A 25,666-nucleotide genomic window follows, 5' to 3' on the forward strand; every position below is an offset into this window, starting at 1 on the left:
AATTTATGACAATGCACAGGCACCGGAACATCAGGGGCAGAGTTTTTATGAATGGGGAATTATTAGAGCAGACTGACAGCTTTAACTATTTGGGTATCACACTGGGCTCCAGGTTACAGTGGAAGCCTCATGTGGCCCATTTAATCTCCAAGCATGCGCAACTTTCTGGCGCACTGCTAAGAGAATTTAAGCTATCAGCCACTAAACCCATAGCCCCAGTATTAAAAATCTATGACTCGAGAGTAAGATCTTCCATGCTGTATGGAGCTGAATTGTGGGGGTCGTCTGATATAGCAGGCTTACAAAAAGCACATAATAGGTTTCTTCGCTGTATCACAGGCCTCCCACAATCTACACCACTAATACCTCTTCGCATGGATCTGGGGTGTCAGAGTCTAGAAAATATTTGTAGATTTAGACCAATTGCCTATTGGAGAAGACTGTGGGTTACCCCTGAATTGAACCACTATGCGTTGGCACTTCTGGAGACGCGTAATATGGATACTGGGGAAACAATTCCTTGGTTCAGAAAGGTAAAAATCCTTCTAAAGTCCTTAGGAATGGGGGATCTATGGGATAATCCACAGGGGACAATAATTCCCACTAAACAGGAGTTGAAAGAGGCTTACTGGTCATATATATCCCAGGTGGAGTTCCAGTCACACACAGATCCTTCACATACCAAGGTTTTTTTGGAGCTGAAACATTCTATTGGGTATGAGAAGTACTGGGATTTGATCACATTGCCTCTAGATAGGAAATTATATCACCAGTTCAGGGTAGGTACTCTTCCACTGAACACGGTTACCTGTAATTGGGCTTCCAGCAAAAACGATCAAATGTGCCCTTTCTGTAAAATATATCGCGAAACTATAGCACATATTTTGTTTATTTGCCCAGTATATAAGGCCCCCCGCCTAAGATGGATAAGAGCAGTCTGCATTCAGAAGGGTATTGAGACGGGGATTTCTGCATTAAGAATATTTCAATCCGATAGTTCTGAAATAATAGTGATTGCCATAGCTAAATTTCTGAAACGGATGTGGTTAATTAGAGCTGGGAAACTGAAAGCCCTTCAGCTGCCCTAAAAGTAATCCAGTATAACAGTGGAATTTTTTGTATTCTTTTAGCTTGTTTTTATGAAAGTCAGATATTTATTTTTTTATTTGGTCGATTAGGAATACCACTTATGCAGTAAAACAAATCATGTTGCTCTTAGCTTTAGTACCATGAATTCTATATGTATAGCCCAAAAAATTGGAAACACTTGATGATGAAATGTTTTTAAATGTGCTTTTGTAAATAATGATGAATTTTGTTTTTAAAATTGTCTTTCATGACATGAAGTCGAAATAAAGACTGTTTGATTGGTAAATGTGCATGTCCAATCATTTTGTCAATGTTGGAGGGATGAAAGGCATCATCATTTCATTTCAGCAACTAATCAAATCTGTATCCTACTGGTTTCTTTGGGGATGGTCAAGCCATTGAACTTCCTTACATCACCGCTGTTATGATGCCTCTTTGAGGGCAATGATCTCAAGTGGAGATAATGACTTTGCTGGTCAAGACAACACCCTCATTGAGCCCTTGGTTCTTATTTTCAAAGTGTGTGAATGATATGGTTACGGAGCAAAATCACATTTGTCTAAAGTGGGTTAGTGGTGCAGCGCAAATTTGCCTGTCCTTCACGAGCCGCAAATACGTCACAATGTCGTAACAGATACATGACATGAATGTCCATTTAGCCTAACTATATTAAAATAAGTGCTGCATTTGACATTATTACTAAAATGCAAAGGAGTAGTGAATTTTATAAAACTATGGATTTAACCGTATTACATGAGAAATTAATAAACCATCCGTACTTAGTCGATATGTGCTCACCATAAAGATTAAATTCAACTTTCGTGACGTGTGCCTCAATGCATTGAATAACATTAACTGATTAGATAACCAAATAGAAACCATATATGTAGAATGTGATTACACTTGAAACGATAAAAAGTTTATGGAATGTTTGTCTTAATATTTCTTATTTAAAATTTTAAAAGATTTAAATGTAGTTCTTAGCCATACTTACACATGATTATTCTAAATAATTTACTGTATGCTTCCTGTAATGTGTACCTAAGGTAGTGATCATTCATATTTGTTGGTGTTTAAATGTGCACATGCATATTAAATGTGCAATCTTGCTAATACTTTAGGCCTATAATGCTTCATGCTGCATAAAATCTGCTTTTCCTTTCCTCCTAACGTGACATTTCTTGCAGGTATTCACATGCATTATTAATGGTAGAATAGATACATTACTGTACTAGAGATAGGGAAAAAGCCTGAGAAGAAGACCTTGACAATAGAACATGAAAGGCCATAGCGTTAACTGAAGGCCTATTCAGCAATGTTTCATCCTGGTATGTCCTTCAGAAGACAATGTCATCCCCATGTTTGGTTTTAGGATATTTGGAAATTGTTGCAGTATACAACGGGAGAAGTTGAGAAACACAATAGACCTCTGATGATACGTGCAAAGGGGTGTTGCTCAAGAAGATTATTGTGTGTTCAGATTCCTTTCAGATGCTCCTTGGAGGCCTTTCAGATTCTTTTTGACATTCCTTCACAGACTTTCCCCTGAATGCTTAGAACATTTTTCCCTGAAATTTGAGAGGTTTATACCTCTATGCTTTCTTGATCGTTTGATGAGTGTGGCTTAGGGTAACACTGTATGACCCAAGAAGACTCCTGACCAAGCTTCTCAAATGCTGACACTTTTCCTTCTTCTTTTTTTCCTTGCCTAGTTCTTTACTTTATAGACATGCCTGATTTCTGAGGTAATTTAGATCTCTAGAACCATACTTTTAGATGGAACTCTACTTTAGGTGATTTCGATTTATCCGTGTATAGACATCACAATTTGTGACTCTACTCTGAGACTCAGATACTCCTTTTGATCTTTTGTATTGCTTTGACTAAATTGCTCATTTGACTAATATTGGTTCGCCTCAATTCTTCTGTAGATTGGACCTGCCTGTTGTTATTCTGTATCTTTATAGCATAGTATTAAGTGCCGTGTATCATAACTTGATTTTGAATTTGTAATAAGCGTTCTTAACGGTAGCTACCAGCTTTTCTTCAGAGTAATGCACAAGAAGTATTTAAGTGGCACCCAAATAACACTAACATCAAGAAATCAAAAATAAAATTCTCACTCCATTCTGGGAAAAAGAAAATATATTTAATGTGTAAAATGCACAAATATTGTTAAAATTAGATGATGTGAACCAGAGATATGAATTTTCAATGTTTTAAATTAAAAAAACAAATAAGAAACTTTAAGCACCATGAGGGGATAGACGATGAACTTTGGATCCCGTTGAAACATTTCATTTTGGCATAAAAAGTACCCAGTTGGACAAACTTCGAAGAATAATGCTGTTGAGGTTGCTTCGTCCCTAATTTCTCTTTGTTGCCTTTTCCTGCTCTCAAGTTTTACTTTTCGACTTGAAATATTCCAGAAGTAGAGGGTGAGAGTCATAGCGGGGGGCTCCACAAGCTTGATACCTTCGGCCTAAGGTCCCACCGAGCGTAATTTCTTGCAACAAAAAGCTCAATGTGGGATGTGCCAGGAAGTTTTGCCTGCCAAGTTTGTACCTTCTTCGAACAACCTCGGCACCTTGCTGATGCCCTCTAAACGTTGAAAAAAATGTCAGTGATGAATTTGTTTCTTCTGATCACTCAACAAGCTCCCAATCCTCAGTAGCAGTGTCCAGCATACAAAGGCACAGACCGCAGAAAGGGGCGGACTCAACAACTCCCTTCAGCACAGCCAGGACTTGAGCCTAGGTCAAGGTGCCCAATGGTCTGCTGATTCTTCACAAAAATAAGTCTCATTGTTTGTACCCCTGGAGCCATGGAAGGTAATCTGGCCTGCCCCTGCAGAAGCACTTCCAGTTTTCATATGAAGGAACGCAGGTTCAGGCCTCAGTACTCGTCCAGGTAGATGCAGATTCTTCTGATCCTCATGAGGTCCAGTAGTGCTACCATATGCTGCTGGTGTAAAGACATTCTTATTGTGGCCACTAGCCAATGATCGGTGAGACATCATAATCCTATTCATAGAAGGTTCTGATAGCCAAGCAAGTCCTTTTATCGGTCATACTCCAGAAAACCTTGCTCAGGGGGTCTACCAGCATAGCAGTAGCCCAGAGCTTTGTAGGGAGCTGTTTACGCCCACTCACAATGAGGAAATCCTCTTGGAAAACAACCCCAGGGTATTCCCTGTGAGGAAAGGAGGAATGTTGGCTGGCAGCAGGCCATCATCGAAGGTAATTTACTGAACACGTTACTCTATGGCCCTTTCATCTACTATCACTATCATTCCCTACACTTTGCATTCTGAGATAGCAATGAGTGAATTCTATGTAAATAAGCCCTTTGCCTTTCTGTCAGAGATCTGCTGACTGGCCAAAACATTTTTCTCTTACCAGAGAGGTAATTCACACAGAAAAGCTAACACTAGGAGAGTTAATTCCTGTCAGAGAAAGAATGAATTAATGACTTTCCAGGCATCAGCTGGGGATGGCCTGCCTTTATTACACTCATCTCTGGCCAGGCTTATCAAAAACTTGGTGTCAGCCAATTAACTAGACTTTATGCATGAATTTTAGCAAGCTCCCTCATGTACGTCTATCACCGAGCACTCCACACAGCTCTATGCTGCCCGAATGCTTCTCCTTTCCCCAGCCTCTTGCACTTGCCCATGTGCTTCTCCCTATTGCTTCTCCCACCTGTGTCCTACGTGTTGCTTTCCCCCGACCATATGTTGCTTTAGAACCTATTCTCCCCACGTATCTTTTGCTTTGTATCCAGCTCGCCCCCCCTGCTGCTTTCACATCCCCTCTCATGTTGCTTTTGGGCAAAACTCCTCCGTATTGCTTAGCCATTCATTCTGCACCCTCCCAATGTTACTTTGCCATTTCCTCACCTTTCTCCATGTTGCTTCCACTCCCTCCGCCCTCCTGCTTTAAAAAAAAACACTTTGGGGTGTATTATGATGGTGGTCGGAAAATCATCCCGACCGACATGGTAGCGGGAAAAGACTGCCCACCAGGACCGCGGCATAACCGCCAGTCCAATTAGTATGCTTCGCAGTCGAAATCCGAAGGTGGCGGTACGATCACGGCCTTTAACATTGCGGCAGTTGCTGCTGCCAGTAGCATCGCCGCGATGTCAAAAGGAGCATGTCCTGCATATCCCTGCACTGCGTCGCAGGCACTGCACAGTGCCTGCCACCTGATACAGGGACATGTACCCCCCCGGTGCACCCACACACCCCCAACACATTGGGGGCCCGAAATGGGCCCTCAGAGACATTCTCCGCATGCCTTTCCATGGCGGTTCCACCGCAGCAGAAAGGCTGGCTACCTCTGGCATCATAAACATCCCGGCGGAACCTGGCCCTGCACCTGTCCCATTTTAGCGGTCCAGCTCTGCCCGCCAGGCATGTGTGCGGACTGCTACCGGCGGTAAAGTGGCGGGCGGAATTTCTCACCGCCATGCTAATGTTGCCGGCGGTTTTCTGGGTTGCGATCGCAGACGGATGTCCGCCATCCTAATAGACCCCTTTGTGTGTTATTTTTTCTTTTTAGTTACCAATCTAGCCCAGATCAACTGAAAAAAGTGGCAGCATCATTTTGTAGTGTGTGTATATGCATGGCGCACGTGCCTATAAAATGACACGTCAAAGGATTTTTTTTTTTGGTTTTAAAGAAAATAAAATGTATTTTAGCCACGCTGCACATCTTTTAATTCTATCACCACATGAACAGGCCGTTCCTAAGATTCGGCCTGTCCCTTCTTTATATATTATTCACCAAGACCTTGTGCACACCAGGGCATTACTTATGTGTCAAGTAGATTATTTTAACATGTGCCACAGAATCCAGAGCTGAAATGGCAGCCGTGAAAACCTTTAAAGTGATTTAAAACCGCACTGCAATTTGCATCTGACACCTGGCCTTTATGCCATTGGTGCACTCTTCACCATATTAATGTGGCCTTAGAAAATGCTCAGTTACGCCAGATGGAGCTGATTTTTTATTACCATGCTTAGAGGTCTTAACACATATGCTAGAATATATTTACCCAGGCACAAATAGGTCAGTTCATCCAGTCACAAACATGTACTTTCCTATAGCAGGCAAACTGGGCTGGTCCCTTGATTTAAAGGTGACAACTATTTTTAATGCATTTGGTGATATGTATTCATTAGAACAATCTGTCTGCTACTTGCTACTAGGCTATTAACTAATATTTTTCTGATTAATTTTTAAAAGATACTAATATGAAGATCTTTTGTATATAAGTCGCTGTAACTAACAAAGTGTTATGAAATACCGTTTTCAACACTCATCTATACATTTGCACGATACCATAAGTACCATATTACCTTTTTTTAAAAAAAAAAAACAAGTGTTATGATTCTAAAAGGAACAGATGGGGTATCTAAACGCAATGAAGTTGAGGAAGGAGAAGTATCTTAATTCTTAAAAGTATTTTCACTGTGTAATTTTGTAACAAACGTACTTTTGGCAATAGGTGCAATGCAATGCATTATATTTTTTAAGTATGTCTCCTTCCATGCACGGAATCTTATTCCCGTGCCCTTCTGATTTAGCATCCCATTTAACATTTAAATAAACTAAACAATTATATTTCTTTCATTTCATATACATTTTTAGTCAAAGTAAATTGCTTACATTACTTGCAGGTTACAGAAACGGGGCCTAAAGCAGTATATTTGATAAAGAATAAAATATTATGAACACAGAAAAACACTGATCTAAAGAAAAACTCTAAGTGATGAAGTGACAAGTGCAGAGTAAGAGCCACAAAGGCCCAATGCCATCAGCGCAATCTATCACATTTCAATAAAGATAAAGTTGAGGGCATTCCCTTCGACTAAAGGCGAAAGATTAGCTAAAGTGCACCCGGGTACTAGAAAGTAGGAAAACTGATGACTTTCCACTGATGAGTTCCACTGATGTCCATGCAAGCTACTGACTGATCTGCCAAATATCCAAATTCGTACTATGTATTAACTCACCAATATCCGCTTTTTCGACAAATGCCTTCACAAACGTTTTCATGTCTTCAAACTGAGATGCTTTGACATTTGAGCTTCCATCAAGAATAAACAGCACATCCATTGGCTTGCTGCATGTCTCTAAATGAGAAAGATGAAAGAAAAGTAATAAGCAGTTCATTCATTGGAATTTGTTCCCAGAAACTCTCCATCCAAATACTGAAAGTATCAGAGATTCCTCTCAAATATAAAACATGTTAATCTTCAATATCGTTTTTAGTAAACATGGGCATGGGACCTTAGTGTTTAATGGTGCATGCGTGTATGATTGGCTATATCTTGATCTATGTCAAAGGTGCTAAAACAGTGGGGATCAGAGGTAGGAGCCTACAAGGCATATATTGTAAAAGTGCATTCCTCCCCAAGGAGTGTGGCTGTGCGACATGGCACTCAAACTATGAGTCCACCGTGCTAGAGCGCAACTTTGCTCTTTATTTTGTAGAGGTTCTTTATAGTCATGGTTAGTCCGCACCCACATATAATCTATTGTTGTATTAACATTAAGGTAGTAGCATGTGAAATGTAATAAGATGCAAGTGAAGTGTTATATATTTTCTTTATGTAATCAAAAAATTAAAGTAGTACATGTACGTGTTAAGGTGAATTATATACGTGTGAAGTGTATTCATGACTAATGAATTTTCATATAAGGGCTCATATAATGGGTGCATATTTATGATTGATATATGTTTGCATTTTAAAAGTGGGCACTGTTCTTATGTTAGCTGAACTCGATAGGCCTAACTTTCGTTTCTCCTTGTCTGCTCTAAATGAAATGGGTAATTAGAGTTATGTGTCCATGGGAACGTTTCTTTCATGTCTCTGTTGCAGGTGAAATAATTTGTTCTCGATAGTTAGAGTAATATCTTTGTTTTAGGACTTAGTTAGACATAGGGAGGAGAGGATGCCTTTCAATAAGTGGACCTGATAACAAGGAAGGATATGTTTTGTGTCTGGAAACGCCTGGGAACCAAGGTCATCGAGCAAGAACCTGGACGTACCATTGCTTAATGGAAAGTTACCTACAAGGCGGTGTTCAACTGGATGAAATAGTCATGTGATGCGTTTGTGGGTGTGGTTTTCACCTTTTGTGCTAGAGACAGAGTCCGGGGGACTTCTGCCTTACCTGGAGAGCATCTTAGAACGAGCTCTGTAGCTTTAAGCTACTCGACCCATTTAATGTGAGTGTGCTTATTAGGCAGCCTTCATGTGCTGACACCTTTCTTGAGTTTTTCTGGGAAATGCTAAGTAAGGATGCAGTGTAGGGACAGATAGTGTTGTGTCTATATTCTATAAATGAAGAAGAATCTGGATGTGGTTTCTATGATCATTTGTGTCTCAACTTTGGAATTAGCTATTCTGTGCATGTTGCACGGTTTAAATATTATTCGTTGATCTGGATTTGTGTAAGAGCCCATATATTTTTACACTCTCGTATTGAGGTGTTTATATGTCCAACTATTTTTGGCTTTATAATAAAATGATATAATTTGGAAAAGGAGCCTGTGGTGCTTTGGGTTCATGGGAATTTGTAAAGTAATTGGCTAATTAATTTTCTTCCCCCTCCACACTTGCAAAGCCGTCAAAAAGGTCATCAGTCCGGGGCTCAAGAGTAACTCTAGAACGTGGAACCCGGCTCCATCAACCGCCTCTTACCTTCCCCCAGAGTAGGTTGAAACCTATGACCTTCTCTTTTTTCTGCCTACTCCTCATTGATACTAGTATTGTAGTGGTGGAATCAAAAAGGCGAAATAGGATATGCCGATGATGTTCTCTTTTTCCTTACACAGCCGAACACGACAGGCCCCAGACTCCTACAGATCATGCATATATTTGGAGAAACCTCAGGCTTATATATTTATACATCCAAAACTACCGTCTACGCAGTAGGCCGTGGGCACCATGACCCGTGTTGGGCTTAAGGTCTACGATTTGCCACTAATGAGTTTAAATACTTGAGTGTGTGTCTGTCCACTGATGCGACGGTAGCATGGAATGGTAATATTGAGCCAGTACTCACCCGCCTTACAGAGGATATAGATATAAACATTTGGTCAGTGCTCCCACTGTCCCTCCTAGGACAGTGAGTGATCTTTAAAATGGACTCCCTCCCTAAATTTCTTTATCAATTACAGAATTTCCCATATGATGTCCCATGACACCGGTATCGTAAGTTGAATTCCATCCTTAATGCCTTCCTGTGGGACGTAGGTACCCCTTGAGTTGCCTTGGCCCAATGTTCCCAGTCCACCTACTGTGGGGGCATTACAGCAGTAGATGTCGAATCTTATTACCTTGCCGGACATTTCTTGATTATAAATGACTGGTGGTATGACACACCAGGAGACCCAGCATATACACTAGACAAATGGGCAATAGGTACTACACCACTAGTGGCATATCTATACAGCAAAGGAAGAACCACAGATCTTCCCCCAGCGACACACACCATGCTTAAATCTTGGCGTTCAACACTTCATCGGAGGAACTGGGGGCAGATTGATGGAACAGACACCACCATGGCAGGGAAACCAGCTCTTGCACGTGGCCAAATATTGAGATTGCAGAAGTGGAATCTCATCAGAATCCCCACTTTAGGGGACGTCATGCAAGGCACAGTTCTTAAATCCTTCCAAAATCACCCAAGAGACTTCCAGCTCCATCGCAGCCAATTTTACAGATATCTTCAGCTTCGCCATGCATTGACCCCTTACTTAATTTCTTTCTCATACCACCTGGAATTGAATCCGCTAGAGGGTAAACTCATCATAGGTGACCTAGTAGACCACAAAGTTGCAAAAAATGACCAGACACTCATCTCTAACCAACCAGTCAAATGTGGTCCCCTTCACACGGCCTGGGAAGCAGATGTGGGGGAGTTGGAAAATGTGGACTGGACAGAGATTCTAGGCTCCCCATGAGCATCAGCAATTGTGGCCAGGCTTCGTTTGATTCAATTCAAATACATACACAGGGTATAGCTCCTACGTCATCATCTATGGCTTTTGGGGATTATCTCTTTCCCGAACTGCCTCCACTGTAAATTAGACAAAGGTACTTTGATTCACATAGCATGGAGTTGTCTGATACTAGACACATTTTGGCAGGAGGTGTTCACATGCTTAAGTGACACCTTAACCTGGCAGATCCCACGAAATCCACAGTTGGCCCTTTTCCACCTTATGAAGGTTGTGGATGGGAATATAAATAAGTTATCCCTACTCAGCTTGGGCCCAACACTGGCAAAATTAGATATTGCCAGAGAATGGAAAGGAGTGGCACCCCCATGGCTGATGGTATGGAACATGGGGGTGGATTTTTGCATGGAGCTGGAAATAACGGTATACAAGGCCCCCAACAACGCCCAACAATATGAATGGGCAGCATACAGGGGAATCAAGCTGCCATTGGTCCGTCAGATAAGCAACTGCATAGATGATGAAATAAAGACCATGGCAGAGGTATGACCACATAGAGATGAGCGCACTGGCCTGGTGACATGCAACAGCCAGACTGAAAGTGTAGTATTCTATATCACAAATGTGAGGTGGGAGGGGGCGGGTTGGGCTTAATGGTCTTTGTTTTTCCCTCATTAGTTTATTATTATCTTATTTATAATATTTATGCACTGTATATTTTTATGTATACGTATTTTAACAATTAGGACAGGTCGGCCATGTTGATCTTTTCATCTGCAAACCAATAAAAAAAATATTTTTAAAGGGTGCAATGGGGAGGTCTGTGGTCTCTTTCTCTCTGTAGAGGGTAGTGCCATGGTGTATGTTGCACCCTGCCAGTGTGAATGGGATCAGCCACCCTTAGATGATACACAAGCCATGTCAAATAAAGTAAAAAAGTACTGCTGGAGAGCTACTTCCTGTATTCATTAATTCTTTTGTGAATTGATCTCAATGTTTTCAAGAAAAGGCTGCCGGGAGGTCCCACCTACCTGTGAACATAGAGAAATCTATCATTCTGACACTTTAATGTGTTCAAATCTTTTGTGAAAAAACGAGACCTTACTATAGAATTTGATTGCATTTCCTGAAAATATTTACCAGGCTAAATTAACTATATTTGCTGCTGGGTAATTTCCTGCCCAAAACAGTGCTAAACGAACCTGCAAAAAAAAGTATTCAAACTTCTTCAATGACGAGAAACTTAAATTGACATCTGTTTCAGGAAATGCCATCAATCACGTCGCGCGTCTGACATGTTTTCTTTTGTCTGTGGAAGGGTGAGGAGCAGGGTACTACACTGAATGATAATCAATGCCACCGCTATTTACTGCGTGAGGCTGCATAAGCAGGTTAAACTACTGCTTGGTTTTACCTGTGGGGTTTGAAAAATGGGGCAGCCATGGTGGATTATACTCTAATGCTTGGGAATGTTTTTAGCTAATAATTTCAAATTAGGAAGCAAAATAGATGCTTCTTTTAAAGTTTTCATCAAATTCTTAATTAATCTAGGCAATGCATTTTTCATCTTTCTCTTAATGAAATACGTTGTGCTGTTCCTTTGCTGACAACACTGAGTTTAGTAACCACGGGGCATGTTAGCAAGGCCTTTATCGCTGCTTTAGTGGCACTTTTTGCCACTAAAGCGCCGATTTTTTTATCGCTCTTTCTGGCAATAGCGGCCGGTTTTCCTATCGCCTTGCATGCCAGCGATAATTATCGCTAATGACATGGAAGGTAGGCGTTCCCAACTAAAAGCGACTGAAAACAGTCGCTAACACAACTTCCCCCTATTAGCAACGCAGGCGAAGCGATAAAAAAAGTCACGCTAAGCACGATTATCGCTAGTATTTAACACCTGCTAAAAACATGACTTACCTGTTTCTTCAATAGGAGGTGGATTGTTAGGCTAAGTCCACCATGGCGTTAATGTGTGAATATCACTGGATTTCCAGCGATATTCAGGCATTTCGCCACTATCGCTGGATATTTTATCACAGTGGAGATAAACATTGCTAATAGCGTGTTATCTCCGCGAAAATATCCAGCGGTAGGCGGTGATAAAAACAATCGCGCTATGCGCATTTAGAGATAATTATCGCAAGTTGTTGCGAATATCCCCCCCACATTTGGTTCCTCTTTATTCTGTCTAAGAGTCTCTTTTTCCCACCTGAAATGCAGGCTCCAGTTCTATGTGCAAAAACACATTTTCCAAAATATATGTCTAGAATTGATGGTTTTCCTGTACCATCTCACTCTACATGCCCTATTCACGTTCTGCTTTTTGTTACCGCTCCCTGTAAAACTCGCATGTGCGGTTTGATGAAAAGTATGTACAGAATTTCTGCTTCAAATGCTAGCCAAACAAACAAAAATCCATCTGCCTGTGTGTCTGGAGATTCTTCTTAAGAAACCCCCCTGGAGAGGGAACAGACACTCAGAAACTCCGAGCTGCTGGCCAATCACCATGCAAAGCTGGTAGTTACATTCGAGGCTTTGATCTACAGAATAATTGCAACTGAAAACCACCCAATATTTGAAAGAAATACTAAATGCAGAGGAGAATCCACTGGCTCACTTTCCTTCACAATAGAGATCCATTTCAGAACATTAATCCAGAGGACTCTACTCTGTATTTGGTATTTCCTTCAAACATTCATTGCAGTTTCTATTTCGCAAGTAGGTATGTTGGTGAGAGATACTCAAGAGAGAGCAAAGAATGTGATGGCAATACTTGGGCTCACTCTTTTTTAACCCTGCTGTGGTTACTCAGATTAAAACAAAGTAATCTGAGACTCCAATCCCAAGGACCGATTGGTCTGTCAGATCATGTTTCAGCACAAGCATTTTAACTCAGTGGACTATGCAAGCAGTGGACTATGTAACTGTTCAAGCAGCAGCTATGTGGCATGTCCCGTTGCCATCAAATCTGAAAAATAGCCCTGAGTATATGAACACATGTTTAGAATTGCTATGTCATTTTTATTGCATATTTACCAGATTATAATTTTTTTAAAATATTTGGTTAGCCTGCAAATAAATTACCTGTTGCAGCTTGAGTGGTGATTGGTAAAGGCTGGGTTGTGCTGGCCAATGTGTTCAGAGTCATCATCGTTGTTGATGGGTGTTTCTCCGAGCAACAATTGTCGATTACGAGATCTGGTACACGTATAATAAGGTCATCATAGTCTGGAATCACAATGGGGGTTTGTGATGTACTTATCATGGTCAGTTCGGTTATGTTAACGTTGCTGCTCACACCAATGGGTATGATGTTGATGTCTTCTGGAGTTTGTGTTATGACATCAGTAGCAGGGTTGCTGATCACCATGTATACCAAATGCGGCACCTGCTCTCTGCTCCCACTGTTTGTGGCAAATGAGTGTTCGGTGACATAGCGGAGGACTTGGCCTGTGTTGGTGGCATTTCCCCCTTGGTACTTAATCTCTCTTACACGCTCAATGATGTCTTGCTTTGACTGCTTCTCTGTAAAGGAGTACTCGACAGTGACAGTGTAGGAATACTGTATGAGAGTAATACGGATCGTTTCTTCTGAGATATCCATTTTCTCAATCACATTTTCAATAAATAACTTGGATTTATTAAAATTTTCTTCAGTTACATTTTCTGATGATTCAATCACAAAAACAATATCAACAACCGTAGTTTGCAGCGTTGCTGAGGTAGGATGAGCGGGAGAAGTAGTTGTTGCAACAGGCTCATGGCCAACAGGGCGAAGTGTCACAGCAGCAATTTTGGGCCTTTTGGTCGTAGCTTTTTCAATGTTTGTGGTCACTTCTGGCACAAGGTCACACAGGTAATGCACAATCTCATCTCTGTGATCCATTAGGTCATCGGCGTTTTCCAAAAGGAAAGCCTTGTTGTCTGACAAGCGACTCTTAATAAGATTTATTTCTTCCATGCTGACATCTGGTCCCAATGCCACTGGTATGACAGTCACCTTTTCCCTTGCCAAAAGGGAAAGGATGGAGTTGATGTTGCGTTTTGACTTGCTAGCTGTCAGCAAAATAGCGATTCTGGCTGCATTTTTTCTTGGAGCCTTACGAAACACGTAGATGGCTGTGTATTTTAGGATTTCATTGATGAAGGCATCAGGACTCCCTTTGTATTTCATGCCTTGAACAATGCGGATCAGCTGATCTACCCTCTTGTTATCCTGAAGCCCAAAATACATATTTGAGCCCGTGTCATACTGTACAACGGACAAACGTATTTTCTTTTGAGACACGTGTAGTTTTTTTATAAGACTGATAATAAAGGTCTTCACTGTTTCAAATTCGTCTTCCGATAGCTTCGAGGTACCGTCCACCAGAAAAACAAGATCCATCATTTTACTGCAGTCATATTGTCCCTCATCTGGTGGCTCATGAAACTCTGTGGGCACGGGGGTAGTTGCTGCAAAAGACACTTTAGACTCAGCTGTTGTTAGTTCTTCTCTCTTACAAGGCTTACACTGCAGGTTGCTCCCTTCACAATGGCTGCGAAAGAAAAGACAAAAATAGGTTATGATGCATCTCTGCAGTTGCAGTGAATGTTCCCCTCAATTTTTTTGTAGCATCCTTCATATGACTTGTGCTTGAATTTGCAGCGTCCAAATCTGCATGTATGCTTGTAGCATCATTCTTTCCCTAAGATGCAGCATTTATATTGTTATGAGCATAAAGTGACAACCACAGTAGACAAACACTTAATTTAAAAAATGTGCTTCCTTCTATTTGCTTGACTACATCAGCATGGGAGGTGTTTTTGACTTAGTTTATATATGCTGCTCGTTGTCTCATATGTCAACTTCTATATTAAGTTTAAATATATATATATATATATGTGTATATATGTGTATATATGTGTATGGATATATATATATATATATATATTACCTACTGGCGGTCGCCAGTAGGTAGTTATAGTTAGGACCACGTTTCCATAGGAAAACCTCAACATTCTATTTTGAATAACTTTGGCGCCGGTCGACGAATCCTCGCGAATTTCTCAAAATAGGTGGGGCGCTACGCTCCGCTCCTACCCTGAAAGTCTCGGGGGGATTCGTCAAGCGGGGGCTGAGATAAAAGGGGGGTCCCAAAACGCGTTTTTCCCATGCATTTTTCCATAGGACCTTTAGAACGAGCTACAGCCCGAACGGCTGAACAGAATTACTAGAAATTTGGCAGAGAGGTAGTCCCTAGGTCAAGGAAGTGCCTTTTGTAGGTTTGGTGTAAATCTGTTCAGTAGATTCTGAGAAAATAGCCTTTAAATCAATATATATATCTGAGCCCGCTTACGGTACGCTTACCGTACGCTTACCGTACGCTTACCGTAAGCTTACGGTGGCGTGCGCGAGCGCGATTCTGATTGGCTCTTAGATCTTAGTAAACATTCGAATCGGCCGAAACCAGGAAGCGGCGTCCGCCATTTTGTCTCTCGCACTGAGTGTTGTTTATCAAACATGATGGCCAAAAACATGTTACGGGGCTGTTTTGACAACTCCCTCCCACATAGTCATGTTGAGGGAGTCCCCAAACATCCCCCAAGAGCAAAAACGGTTTTATTTTTTTTTCGGCAATTTCGCGGGGTACGCTTACCGTACGCTTACCGTACGCTTACCGTAAGCTTACCGTACGCTTACGGTAAAAAAATAAAAATAAAAAAAACACTATCCACACTTACCCCACCCCCTGTGCTTTTGGTGGCCGCAGGCCACCAAATGTGCAGGGCTTATTAATAGAGAAAAAAAACGTAATTTTGGCAACATGAAATTATAAAATCGAAATAAAAAAAACACTATCCACATTGACCTCACCCCCTGTGCTTTTGGTGGCCGAAGGCCACCAAATGTACAGGGCTTATTAAAGTTGATAAAAACCGTGCACGGAACGAACTGCGTTAAGTGGGCGCGCACGCCACAAATGGCGTAAAGTAACTTAGCATTTAAAAAAACGTACAAATTCACTGAAAAAACCATAGGTTTCACACACGTTATAGTTAGGAAATAGCATTTAAAAAACCTTGCTAATTCACTGAAAAAACCATAGGTTTCACACATGTTATAGTTAGCTGGACATTTTACTGATAAAAAACCAATGAAATTCCCCCGTTATAGTTACTGTAGGCAACTATAACTCACGCGACCGTAATCCTCTGCTGATGACATATGTGTCTTTATGAAAAAAAAATATTTGTAATATATGTATAGCTAAAATTTAATGGAAGAAGATATGGGCAAATAAGTGTCTAAATACAGTATTAGCATCAGCAGAGGATTGCGGTCGCGTGAGTTATAGTTGCCTACAGTAACTATAACGGGGGAATTTCATTGGTTTTTTATCAGTAAAATGTCCAGCTAACTATAACATGTGTGAAACCTATGGTTTTTTCAGTGAATATATATATATATATATATATATATATATATATATTTTAACAACCGTAACTACGCCATTCAATAAATCTAAAAATATAAGGGGAAATCTAACTTGCAAATCAAGTTATGTCATATATATACTCTAATGCCCAGGTGTATATGTTTGAAGCACCACATTACCGGTGCATAGACACATTTTACACCATATTTGTGCCATTAACAAAAACGACTGTAGCTAACCTATAGCCAGACATTTCGAAAGACATCATCAAAGTAATCCACTACATTTGAGATATAGTTGCATTGCCCAAACCCCCAAGAAAAAGAGTGGAGGGAATAGAGAGAAAGAACTTAGGAAGCTAGAAATTCTCTATATCCTGGATCTGGACAGTAAGGCACCAAACAGCTTCAATATTGATAAAGAATTATATACATGCCTATACTAATTAAAGCCTTCAAGCACTTACATCATACAGTCAGAAAGAACATGTTATGAGAATGTAACTTTTTTCATTTTTTAGATAGCACTAGGACACTTAGGCATGCAATATGTAATGAGTCTCACTTTACATTTTTGAAACAATATTATATATGGATTTTAGCAATTACTCCATAATGTATAGTAGTCTTGGAGGAGCTAGAAGATTATGTTACCCTATGATGAATGGGAATAAGACTGTAGTGTAACTACCACTGTACATGACTCAATGTCGGCGATTTTAGATACCTGTCCACTATATAACATAATATCCTACTGTGGAACTTTTACAATTTTGATTCAAACAATTAATAGCCTAAATATTTAACAAAGGAAACTATTTAAATTGCAATACCCTCAAAACTACACAACATTTCTTTCTGTTGTAAATTCCTACTAAGAACTATAACCTTTGTTTGAACTACGTCAAAGGACTAGCCACCTAGTCCCCAACATTAAGTGGACATGATCTAGAGGAGACAGTACTTAAAGTATCATCACATATAAACAGGCCAAAAAAGTCCAGCACAAGGACACAGCCTTCATCCAAGCCATTTAATTGGTACATTTCTATGAGGCTTTCTTCTATATTTCTCTTAGTCCAGTCTTATAATCATCCAAGTATTACAAAACAACATACACAGGAATGGATTCCCAAATTCGTTCATTTGTCCAATAGTAGTTGCCTTAGAAGCCTTGCAGCTGCATTTCAGTGGTCGACAGAGGGAGCAAAGAAATTGCAATGCTGAACATTGCAATAGTTATCTCATATGTGACTCACAGTGTAAACATGATCATTAATAGAAAGCACTGTTCTGCTTGAACCTAATAGATAGTCCCGTTTGTATCAATTCAATCCTTGATTCTATGTAGGATGAACCTTACAAATACTTGTTCTATTACTCTAAGGAAGGAGAATATTCTACAAAATTCAGTCTGGTCACAACTACTTTTTTTATAAACTAAATAATGTGGCATAGAGCAATATCTGTGGTAGACACCCTTGTTGTAAACAAATAGCAAATGTCTTTAAGAGAACATTAGCCCACCAATTAACAGCACATTTTTAATACGTTTGCTTGGTGATCATCTCAGGTCCTTTGAAACCACATTCATAAAACCCATAAATCATTTCTTAATATAATCAATTCTTATTGTATATACTTAATCACAGTTTTCATATATAATCAACATATTGCTCTTCAATGTACAGAAATTATTGTTACTATACCTGTTAGACATGGGTTTCTGGTTGGCTAGGGTATGCACCTAAGCCAGTCAGAACATGCCACATTAGTCAGGGCAAGTAAGTTACCTGCCATAGATAACCTGTGCTCACCTCTGGTAACTTGGAGCAGAGCAGGCAGGCTTATCATCAGAGGTAATGTGTAAAGCATTTGCGCAACACGCTCACACAGAAACACGATGAATGCACCACAAAAGAGACTCCACACAATAATATGTAACAAAATAGTATGTTGTACATAACATAGACCAAAATGACATGAATCATAACTACTGTGCATACAATGCAAATGTTGAGATAGTACTCGTTATCCTGACAATGCAAGAATCAAAACGACATACATTACAACATCAGGGCATGATTGCAGCGGTTTGGTTATAGTAAAAATACTTAAATCACCAAATATTACTATTGGTACATAAATTAAGCAATAAGCACAACAGTAACAATAAGCCAACATAGGCGCAGGAACCAGTGCACTCCTATTAGTGGGGTTATGATAACTTTCATGAGCCTGGTTGAAATAAGTGCGTTAGGAACCAGAGTAGGGCACAGGAACACCTGCTCACCTACTACATGTAATATGGTCATTTCTGTGAATGGTTAGGCAACAGTGATCCCCATCATGGGCCAGCCACTGGACATGTGAGGCATTAGAACGGGGAGAGTCAGACCCCAAGAGTGTCCTGGTGAGTGGCCTAGATAAGTAACTTTAAGAAATGCCCAGAGCGAGCCCTGGCTCGCCGTGGGCTCATCGTGGCCGCCCGGACTCCCAATCCTTTTGTGACCAGAAGAACCCCTGGCCACCCGTGAGGGAAACCAGTGTGTCTTTCCTTTTTCCACGGCTAATAAAAAAGGGGGGATGGGGCGGCACACACAGTAGATTTAAGCGAGGAGACCTCGCTTGTTCCCCCGTGTGCAAAGGAGCTCAGTGCAGCTGTCCATGAGTGTACGGTGCAGCTGCTGGAAACCCAGGTTTAAGCTGTACCTGCTGTAACTAGAGCAGTCTTCGCGTCCCTGAGGACCACTCTGTCCTGATCCAAGGTGGTCGCCGTAGGAGGGAGAAGAATATAGGAATGCCTGCCTCCTCCGGTCAGAGTCTCGCCTAGCTACTCCCACATGCCGGTGCTGCAGGCGGCAAGACTTTGATTTGCGTCGCACTGGGGAATACTGATCCAGGATCAAGCACTCACTCTCTCTTCTCAGTTGGTGCAGATCCTGGCTCCCACACAACGCTATGGTACAAAAACAATAAAGTTCTCCACACGCACTGTTCAGGGAGGTGATGGAGCACGATACATGTGTTGGGGAAATCCACAAGGAGCAGAAAACAGCACTCCTCACATACTGAGATTTGAGAAGACAGGAGCAGTACACAGTGCTACCCATGTGCTGGGTTCCTGGGAGAAAACTTTAGGGGGCAAGTAGAGGTGGGCAGGCGACAGGCCAGAACATAAGACAAGGGCCAAGTGGCAGTTTCTCCTGGAGCGTAGCAGGGAGCAGGCCAACACAACAAGGCAGGCAGTCCAAATGGTGGTTCCACCTGGCAGCATAACAGTCCTCTTGGTGATGGAGGATTTGTAGAGCCAGCAGTGTCTGGGTACAAATCCACACAGTGTTTGGTTGGACTAGTGTCAGAGAGCAGTAGGCAGCAGGACAACAAGCAGAAAAGCAGTCCAGATGAGTCCTTTAAGCAGCACTGCAGTTGGCAGGTGGCTGGGCAACAAACAGAAGAGCAGTCCAGATGAGTTCTTTAAGCAGCACTGCTATCCGACAGAGGTTCAGTTCCAGTTCCAAATGTGCTTCAAGGGATGCCTACAAAGGAACCCTTTCAAGTGCACAGCAACCCCTTTCAAACCAGCCCAGACTCCAGAAGACCAGTATGGGGTAAATCAGCCTTTTGTGTGTGGGCAGGACACAATCTATGCAAATGTGAAGTGTGAATGACCTCGACCAGACCAGCAAGTCCATCGGTATGCCGATGAATGCAGATGTAATCCCTGTCACACCGAGCCCATCCTGTATTGTGGCTGTCTGGAAAGTAAATAATCAAGAGAGGGATGAGGAGGAATATTTAACAAGGTCCTACATGCACACTCCTCCAGAATCAATGTATGGTACACACACAGGGGACAGTTCCTCAAGGAAGGGATGAGATGAGTTGCGGATCTCTGCCTCACCTAAGGGGCATTTCTCCCTTGAATTTTGGGTAAGTTCAAACCCCCTCCCCTTCCGCTACAATATGTGAGTTTACCACTTGTTATTTTTACAGATGATTAACAAAATTCTATTTACCACAGCATTGAAAAGGTTTCATGTAAATAACTGAATATGAATGTTCCTAGCACATAGTTTGTTATGAAAGAGATATTGTGTACTGTTTTATGCCTAGAAAACCTATCTCGGGGAATTGCGCTGTACCCCAAGGGGAGCGCTACACTTGTTTAGCCATGAACAAGACTGTGACAGTTTTTACCTTGGTCTGACGGCAGTTTACTCATGGCCACTATTTCCTGTTTTTCATTTATAGGTGGAATCAGCCCCACTGCATCAAAACACGTGCAGTATATGTTATTTGAGTGGGTATCCAATACTTAGTGGTAAGCCCCACTACCATACTATATGGGTAGGTATTATTCGGGTCCTGATGAAATGCCATTTTACCCTTTTGCCAGTCAAGGCATGAAACATGTTGACCCCTCTCCATTTCACATGTTAGCTTTTAAGGCACATTACGATTCCAGATAGCTCCTTTTGTTTTTCCTGTGTTAAGGGACCTCTGCCTCATTAAAATTCCCCTGGTTCACTTAGACTCTTTTATACCACGTCTTTCACCACCCTATCTTCACCTCCTCACTTGCACTCATCATACAGCATATTTTGATTAAAAGATATCTGCCAAGGAGCCCACAGGCCCGTCAAGTATTGCAGTGCCGGCTTAACGAGGAGCAACCAATGATGAAGCATGACACCCTTCCAGGTGAGTGAGGGCACTTTGATCTGATCACTCAGATCCCCCCAGATCGGGATGGTCAGAGTGCTGATTCCACAAAAAATAGGGTCAATCTCTTCCCTTCCTTGAAGAACTGCCCCCTCTGTGTCTGGAAAATATGCACCAAGTGTATCTGTCACCCAGGCCTAGACTTGGCTTGGAGTCAGCCTGCAAAAGTAAAAAGAGTCATAAATACAGAGAAATGCCCACTTTCTAAAAGTGGCATTTCTATAATAGTAATGTAAAATCCAACTTTGACAGTATGTAGGATTTCTCACTGCCATTCTAAACATACCAAACATGGCAACGCCACTCCTTTCCGATCAGGAATCACCACTTAAAACTATATAAGAGAATTCCCAATGCTAACCCATGAGAGAAGTAGGACTCACAACAGTGAGAAACAAAATAGGCTGTTTATAATTACCAAGCCATGCCATACAATAAAGACACATGTCCTACCATTTACATACATAGCGTCCTGCCTATAGGGCTACCAAGCCTACTCCAGGGGAGACCTATGTGTAATAAAAGGGAAGTTTAAGGCTTGTCAAGTTGTTTAACATGCCAAGTTAAAGTTGCAGTAAACTGTGCACAAAGGCCCTGCAGGGGCAGGCCTAAGCAAGGGGTTGAAAGGCTATGTCTGTGGGTGGCACGAGCAGTGCTGCAGGCCCACAAGTAGCATTTAATTTGCAGGCCCAATGTATATAATATACCACTTTACAAGGGACATACATGTAAATTAAATATGCCATACAGGTGTAAACCAATCATACTATGTTTAGAGAAGAGAGCACATGCACTTTAGTACTGGTTCGCAGTGGTAAAGTGCCCAGAGTCCTAAAACCAACAAAAAGAAGGTCAGACAAACAGACAGAGGAAGGCAATATGTTTGGGATAACCCTGCAGAAAGAGCCAGGTCCAACAATACCCAAACCATGTAGTTTCAGAGAGTATTGCAAAAGGACAGTCTTCATTTACAATCACCTTTTGTAACTTACGCCAACAATGTTTAGAGGCCCTTGAATCAATTACCTTATTCATACCCAATAAATACAGGAGAAAATACTTCTGCTTTTAGTTAAAAGCATTTATAAGAATTTTCTTTTCTAAAAAGACCCGCAAAATCATCCTTACATATCAATTACACACAAACATCCATGGGCAGAGATAACAAACCTATATTAGTGGTTCAACCATCCCTCAATAAATTAAAGAGTCATTTAGGAAGCGCGCAGAGAGACATTTCCTTTCTAAAGAACATCATGGAGTCTTTTATTACCAAAGTCACAACCTCCAGTTGTGTATTTCGAGTTGGTACCACAAACATCCTCTTGAGTGTGGCTGTGCTGCTCAGATAGCATTTTTGAACACTCTGGTTGACACAGGACAAGAAATAATACTATTTTCAGATCTGGCTGCAGATTTAGCAGTTTTACCAGATTATAATTTTAGTTGTTATATATAATCGATAATAGACACACATATGTGTGTTTTTGTCCTTAGGCTTCATCCATTGGCCTGTTAAACTGTGATTCATATTTGGCTTCTGCCCACCACAACATACAAGGAGCAATCAGCCAGCCCACGTTAGCTGTTGACTCCCTTCACTTTGAGTGACTGCACAAAGACTGAGCACATTGTTCACATCCACCTAAAAATAGTTCATTTCACTTCAGGGAGGAATCTAGTTACAAGTGTGCATTTTCATTTTAGTTATTTTTTTATATTGCCTTTAAATACTGGATATTTATTTTGTCTGCACTGTGGGTGCCCAATTAAATGGTGATGTATTTTCTGTCTCCGTTTTAAAGTTATAACGTGTTTTGGTGACCTTGTAACGTTGTAGCTGCCTGCAATTTGATTGCTTGGCTAAATGGCAAATGTCTTCTTGTCTCCTTCATTAATATCACTCTACTGCTATTACTACTACCACTGCAACTACCACTATTATTCCTATTAATAACCAACAGCAATAATAATAATAATATTAATAATGAAGAGCGTGGCATAACTGAAAGGCTTTTATATAAAAATCACTAGTAAAGTGGCCATATCAGGGACCGTTTTTAAATGTACCATTTTTAATGGAAGCATATGGTGGTCTCGTTTAGGTCTCACATGTTTTCACATTTTCTTTCTTTATGTGCCGTATTTTTTTAAATAAAAAATATGAAACTAACAATTGAACTAGGCTATCACGGCCAAATGTATTGGTTTTCCCAATACTTTTTGGATGTAATGCTCACTTTTATCAGTAGGCATAATTTAAAGCTCCCTTAAATATTTCCATAGTAACAAGTTAACAAACCATGGAGAATAGAAAGTCCTAGATTATGCATCAGGACTATGTGACAATAATTATAGATTGTCCTTTCAAAAGTTCTCTACCATTAGAAAGGACTTCTATTTTGGAAACATTGAGGTAGATCCCGAAAAAAATATACACAACATTTCGTACTATTCACAAATGTCTCACTGGATAGGTAGATCGATCTCTATATGTTCATTAAAGTCCCCCGACAAATGTACACCAAACCACTGGGGCTAATGGCTATGGCACATAAAGAGCGTCAAGTTCTCCGAGGCTCAAGCGAATGTCAATCATTATCTTGGTGTTGGAGATGGAGTGTGATTTACCAAGTACAAAGTCATCATTATCAGATTTGTTTAATAATAAATCTTACCTTTTAAACATACAGACAACATTGGTAAATAATGTACCCTTTAGTCACGTTTGTCTACAAAACAATATATCGCACAAAAATGTGCTTTCCCAACGAAGCTCTGGTACTTATTCTGTTCAAAAATTTGAAATATCAACACTGAATAATATTCAATAGCACTGATAGGAAAAATGGTTGCTGACTTTAAGCGTGGGTGCAACAATCTGATGATTTTAAATAAATGATCAAACTTAGGGTGTGTTGTGGATCCAGGCAGAAGCACGGTACCCACATAGTTCGAGAACTACCACTGCGCAGCTGTGATACTGTCACAACCACTGGTAGTTTAACACGGCAATCGAGACATCAGGGGGCGATTTAATGGCAGGGCTGCGGTGAACGTCATCTTATGAGCAGCGACTCCTCCATGGGAGCGGAGAAGCGCCGCCCCTCCCCACACTCCCCCCACACTGCTGCAGAAAGCTGGAAAAATAAAATGGGAATAAAAGTATGTTATTACCATTATATTTTTCCGGCTGTCTGCCGAACACAGAGGGCAGGGTGGGGCCAGTGCGTCATTCCTGCTGATTCGCAGCAATGGCGAGTGGCCACTTGAGTATGAATTGCGCATGTCAGTTTGGTCTGCTACCTTGCTATGGCCAAACTGGCATGTGCAATGCAAACTCTCCAGCCCGGCTGTCTAAGGCAGCCGGGTTGGAGAGCAAGCATAGGCCTTCAGTGCTCTTTGGAGAACTGAGGCAGCCTGCTCCAGCCAATCTAGATGCTTCCCTCATGCAGCATGAGAGCAGTGTCTGGATTGAATAATGAGCTGTGGGACCTGCGCTGGTGAAGTCTGGAGCCGGGACCAGAGAACACCGAGGACATACTCTAGGCTAAGAAGGTAAGTGATTTTTTTTTCCATTTTTAAATGTAAATGTTTTTTTTTTTTTTATTCATTCTGACTCACCATTTTTGTGGGTCACCAACCGCCACTGCAGTTTATGGGCTAACATGATCATCATGCTGATGTCTGGTCTTTTTCTGTATTACTAAATTATACACTTTGAAAATTGCAAGGAAAAGGGGCTGGTGAGTACTATTACCTCATTCAGAGACACAGAGCGTCTACGCCCTGAATGGATTCCTCACCCTTCCCCAGGCCTCTTCGGGTTGGAGGACAGACCTACGGCAACGGCTCAGCTTCCTGGGCTGCTGCGCCAGCCGTTTCTTCTCACTCTCTTGTAAAAGTGCGCAGGAGCACACATGGCTTTCGCTAGGCCTTAGCGAGAGGCCTATTCGTTCAATTCCTCTGCGCCCTCTTTAATAAGCGAACTGGGAAGTGTTATTTTTTAAATATTCATGTAGTGTGTGTGCAATTGTCCTGCTCTCTAGCCCCGCTGCGGTCATACCATGGCCCCTAAGCATGCATATGTGTATAGCGCGTGCGTACAGGATACATGTTACTGTTAAATGGAAGGGGAACATGAGTACTTTCTTCCTTGAATGTTCAACGCGTCCTACGTGTGTGCACCCTGAAGGCACAATCCAAGCGTGCCTCGCCTTTAATGCAGCTGTGTTAATTAATGGGGTCTGACTCATGCAACTGCAATGAGATGGGCTTTTCCATAACAGGGCCTTGTGAATCACGCCTGAAAGGGCCTCACTGGGGGTTCAGATATCACAAGGCGCCTTGGGCAGAATCTGCAAAATCGGACCTTTTTCTGTGCAATGAGACACCTCAAATAATGTTATTTAAAAAAACAGCAACGTTACACATTCACCCTAAAGCAACCCCCGTCGT

The 25,666-nt window shown here is 41.3% G+C and overlaps 1 protein-coding gene across 1 annotated transcript in view; it reads right to left on the reverse strand.

Annotated features, from left to right (window-relative positions):
* VWF (von Willebrand factor) overlaps nucleotides 1–25,666 on the reverse strand; it is a 1,048,714-nt gene that overhangs the window by 472,617 nt on the left and 550,431 nt on the right. Inside the window, exons 28-29 of the mRNA XM_085652611.1 lie at nucleotides 13,150–14,603; nucleotides 7,109–7,228 (exon numbers count right to left, since the gene is read on the reverse strand). Coding sequence (XP_085508737.1) covers nucleotides 7,109–7,228; nucleotides 13,150–14,603 — 1,574 coding nt within the window. The remainder of the gene's footprint in view (nucleotides 1–7,108; nucleotides 7,229–13,149; nucleotides 14,604–25,666) is intronic.

The sequence above is a fragment of the Triturus cristatus genome, chromosome 4_1, assembly GCF_964204655.1.
Source record: "Triturus cristatus chromosome 4_1, aTriCri1.1, whole genome shotgun sequence".
NCBI classification, from domain to species: domain Eukaryota; kingdom Metazoa; phylum Chordata; class Amphibia; order Caudata; family Salamandridae; genus Triturus; species Triturus cristatus.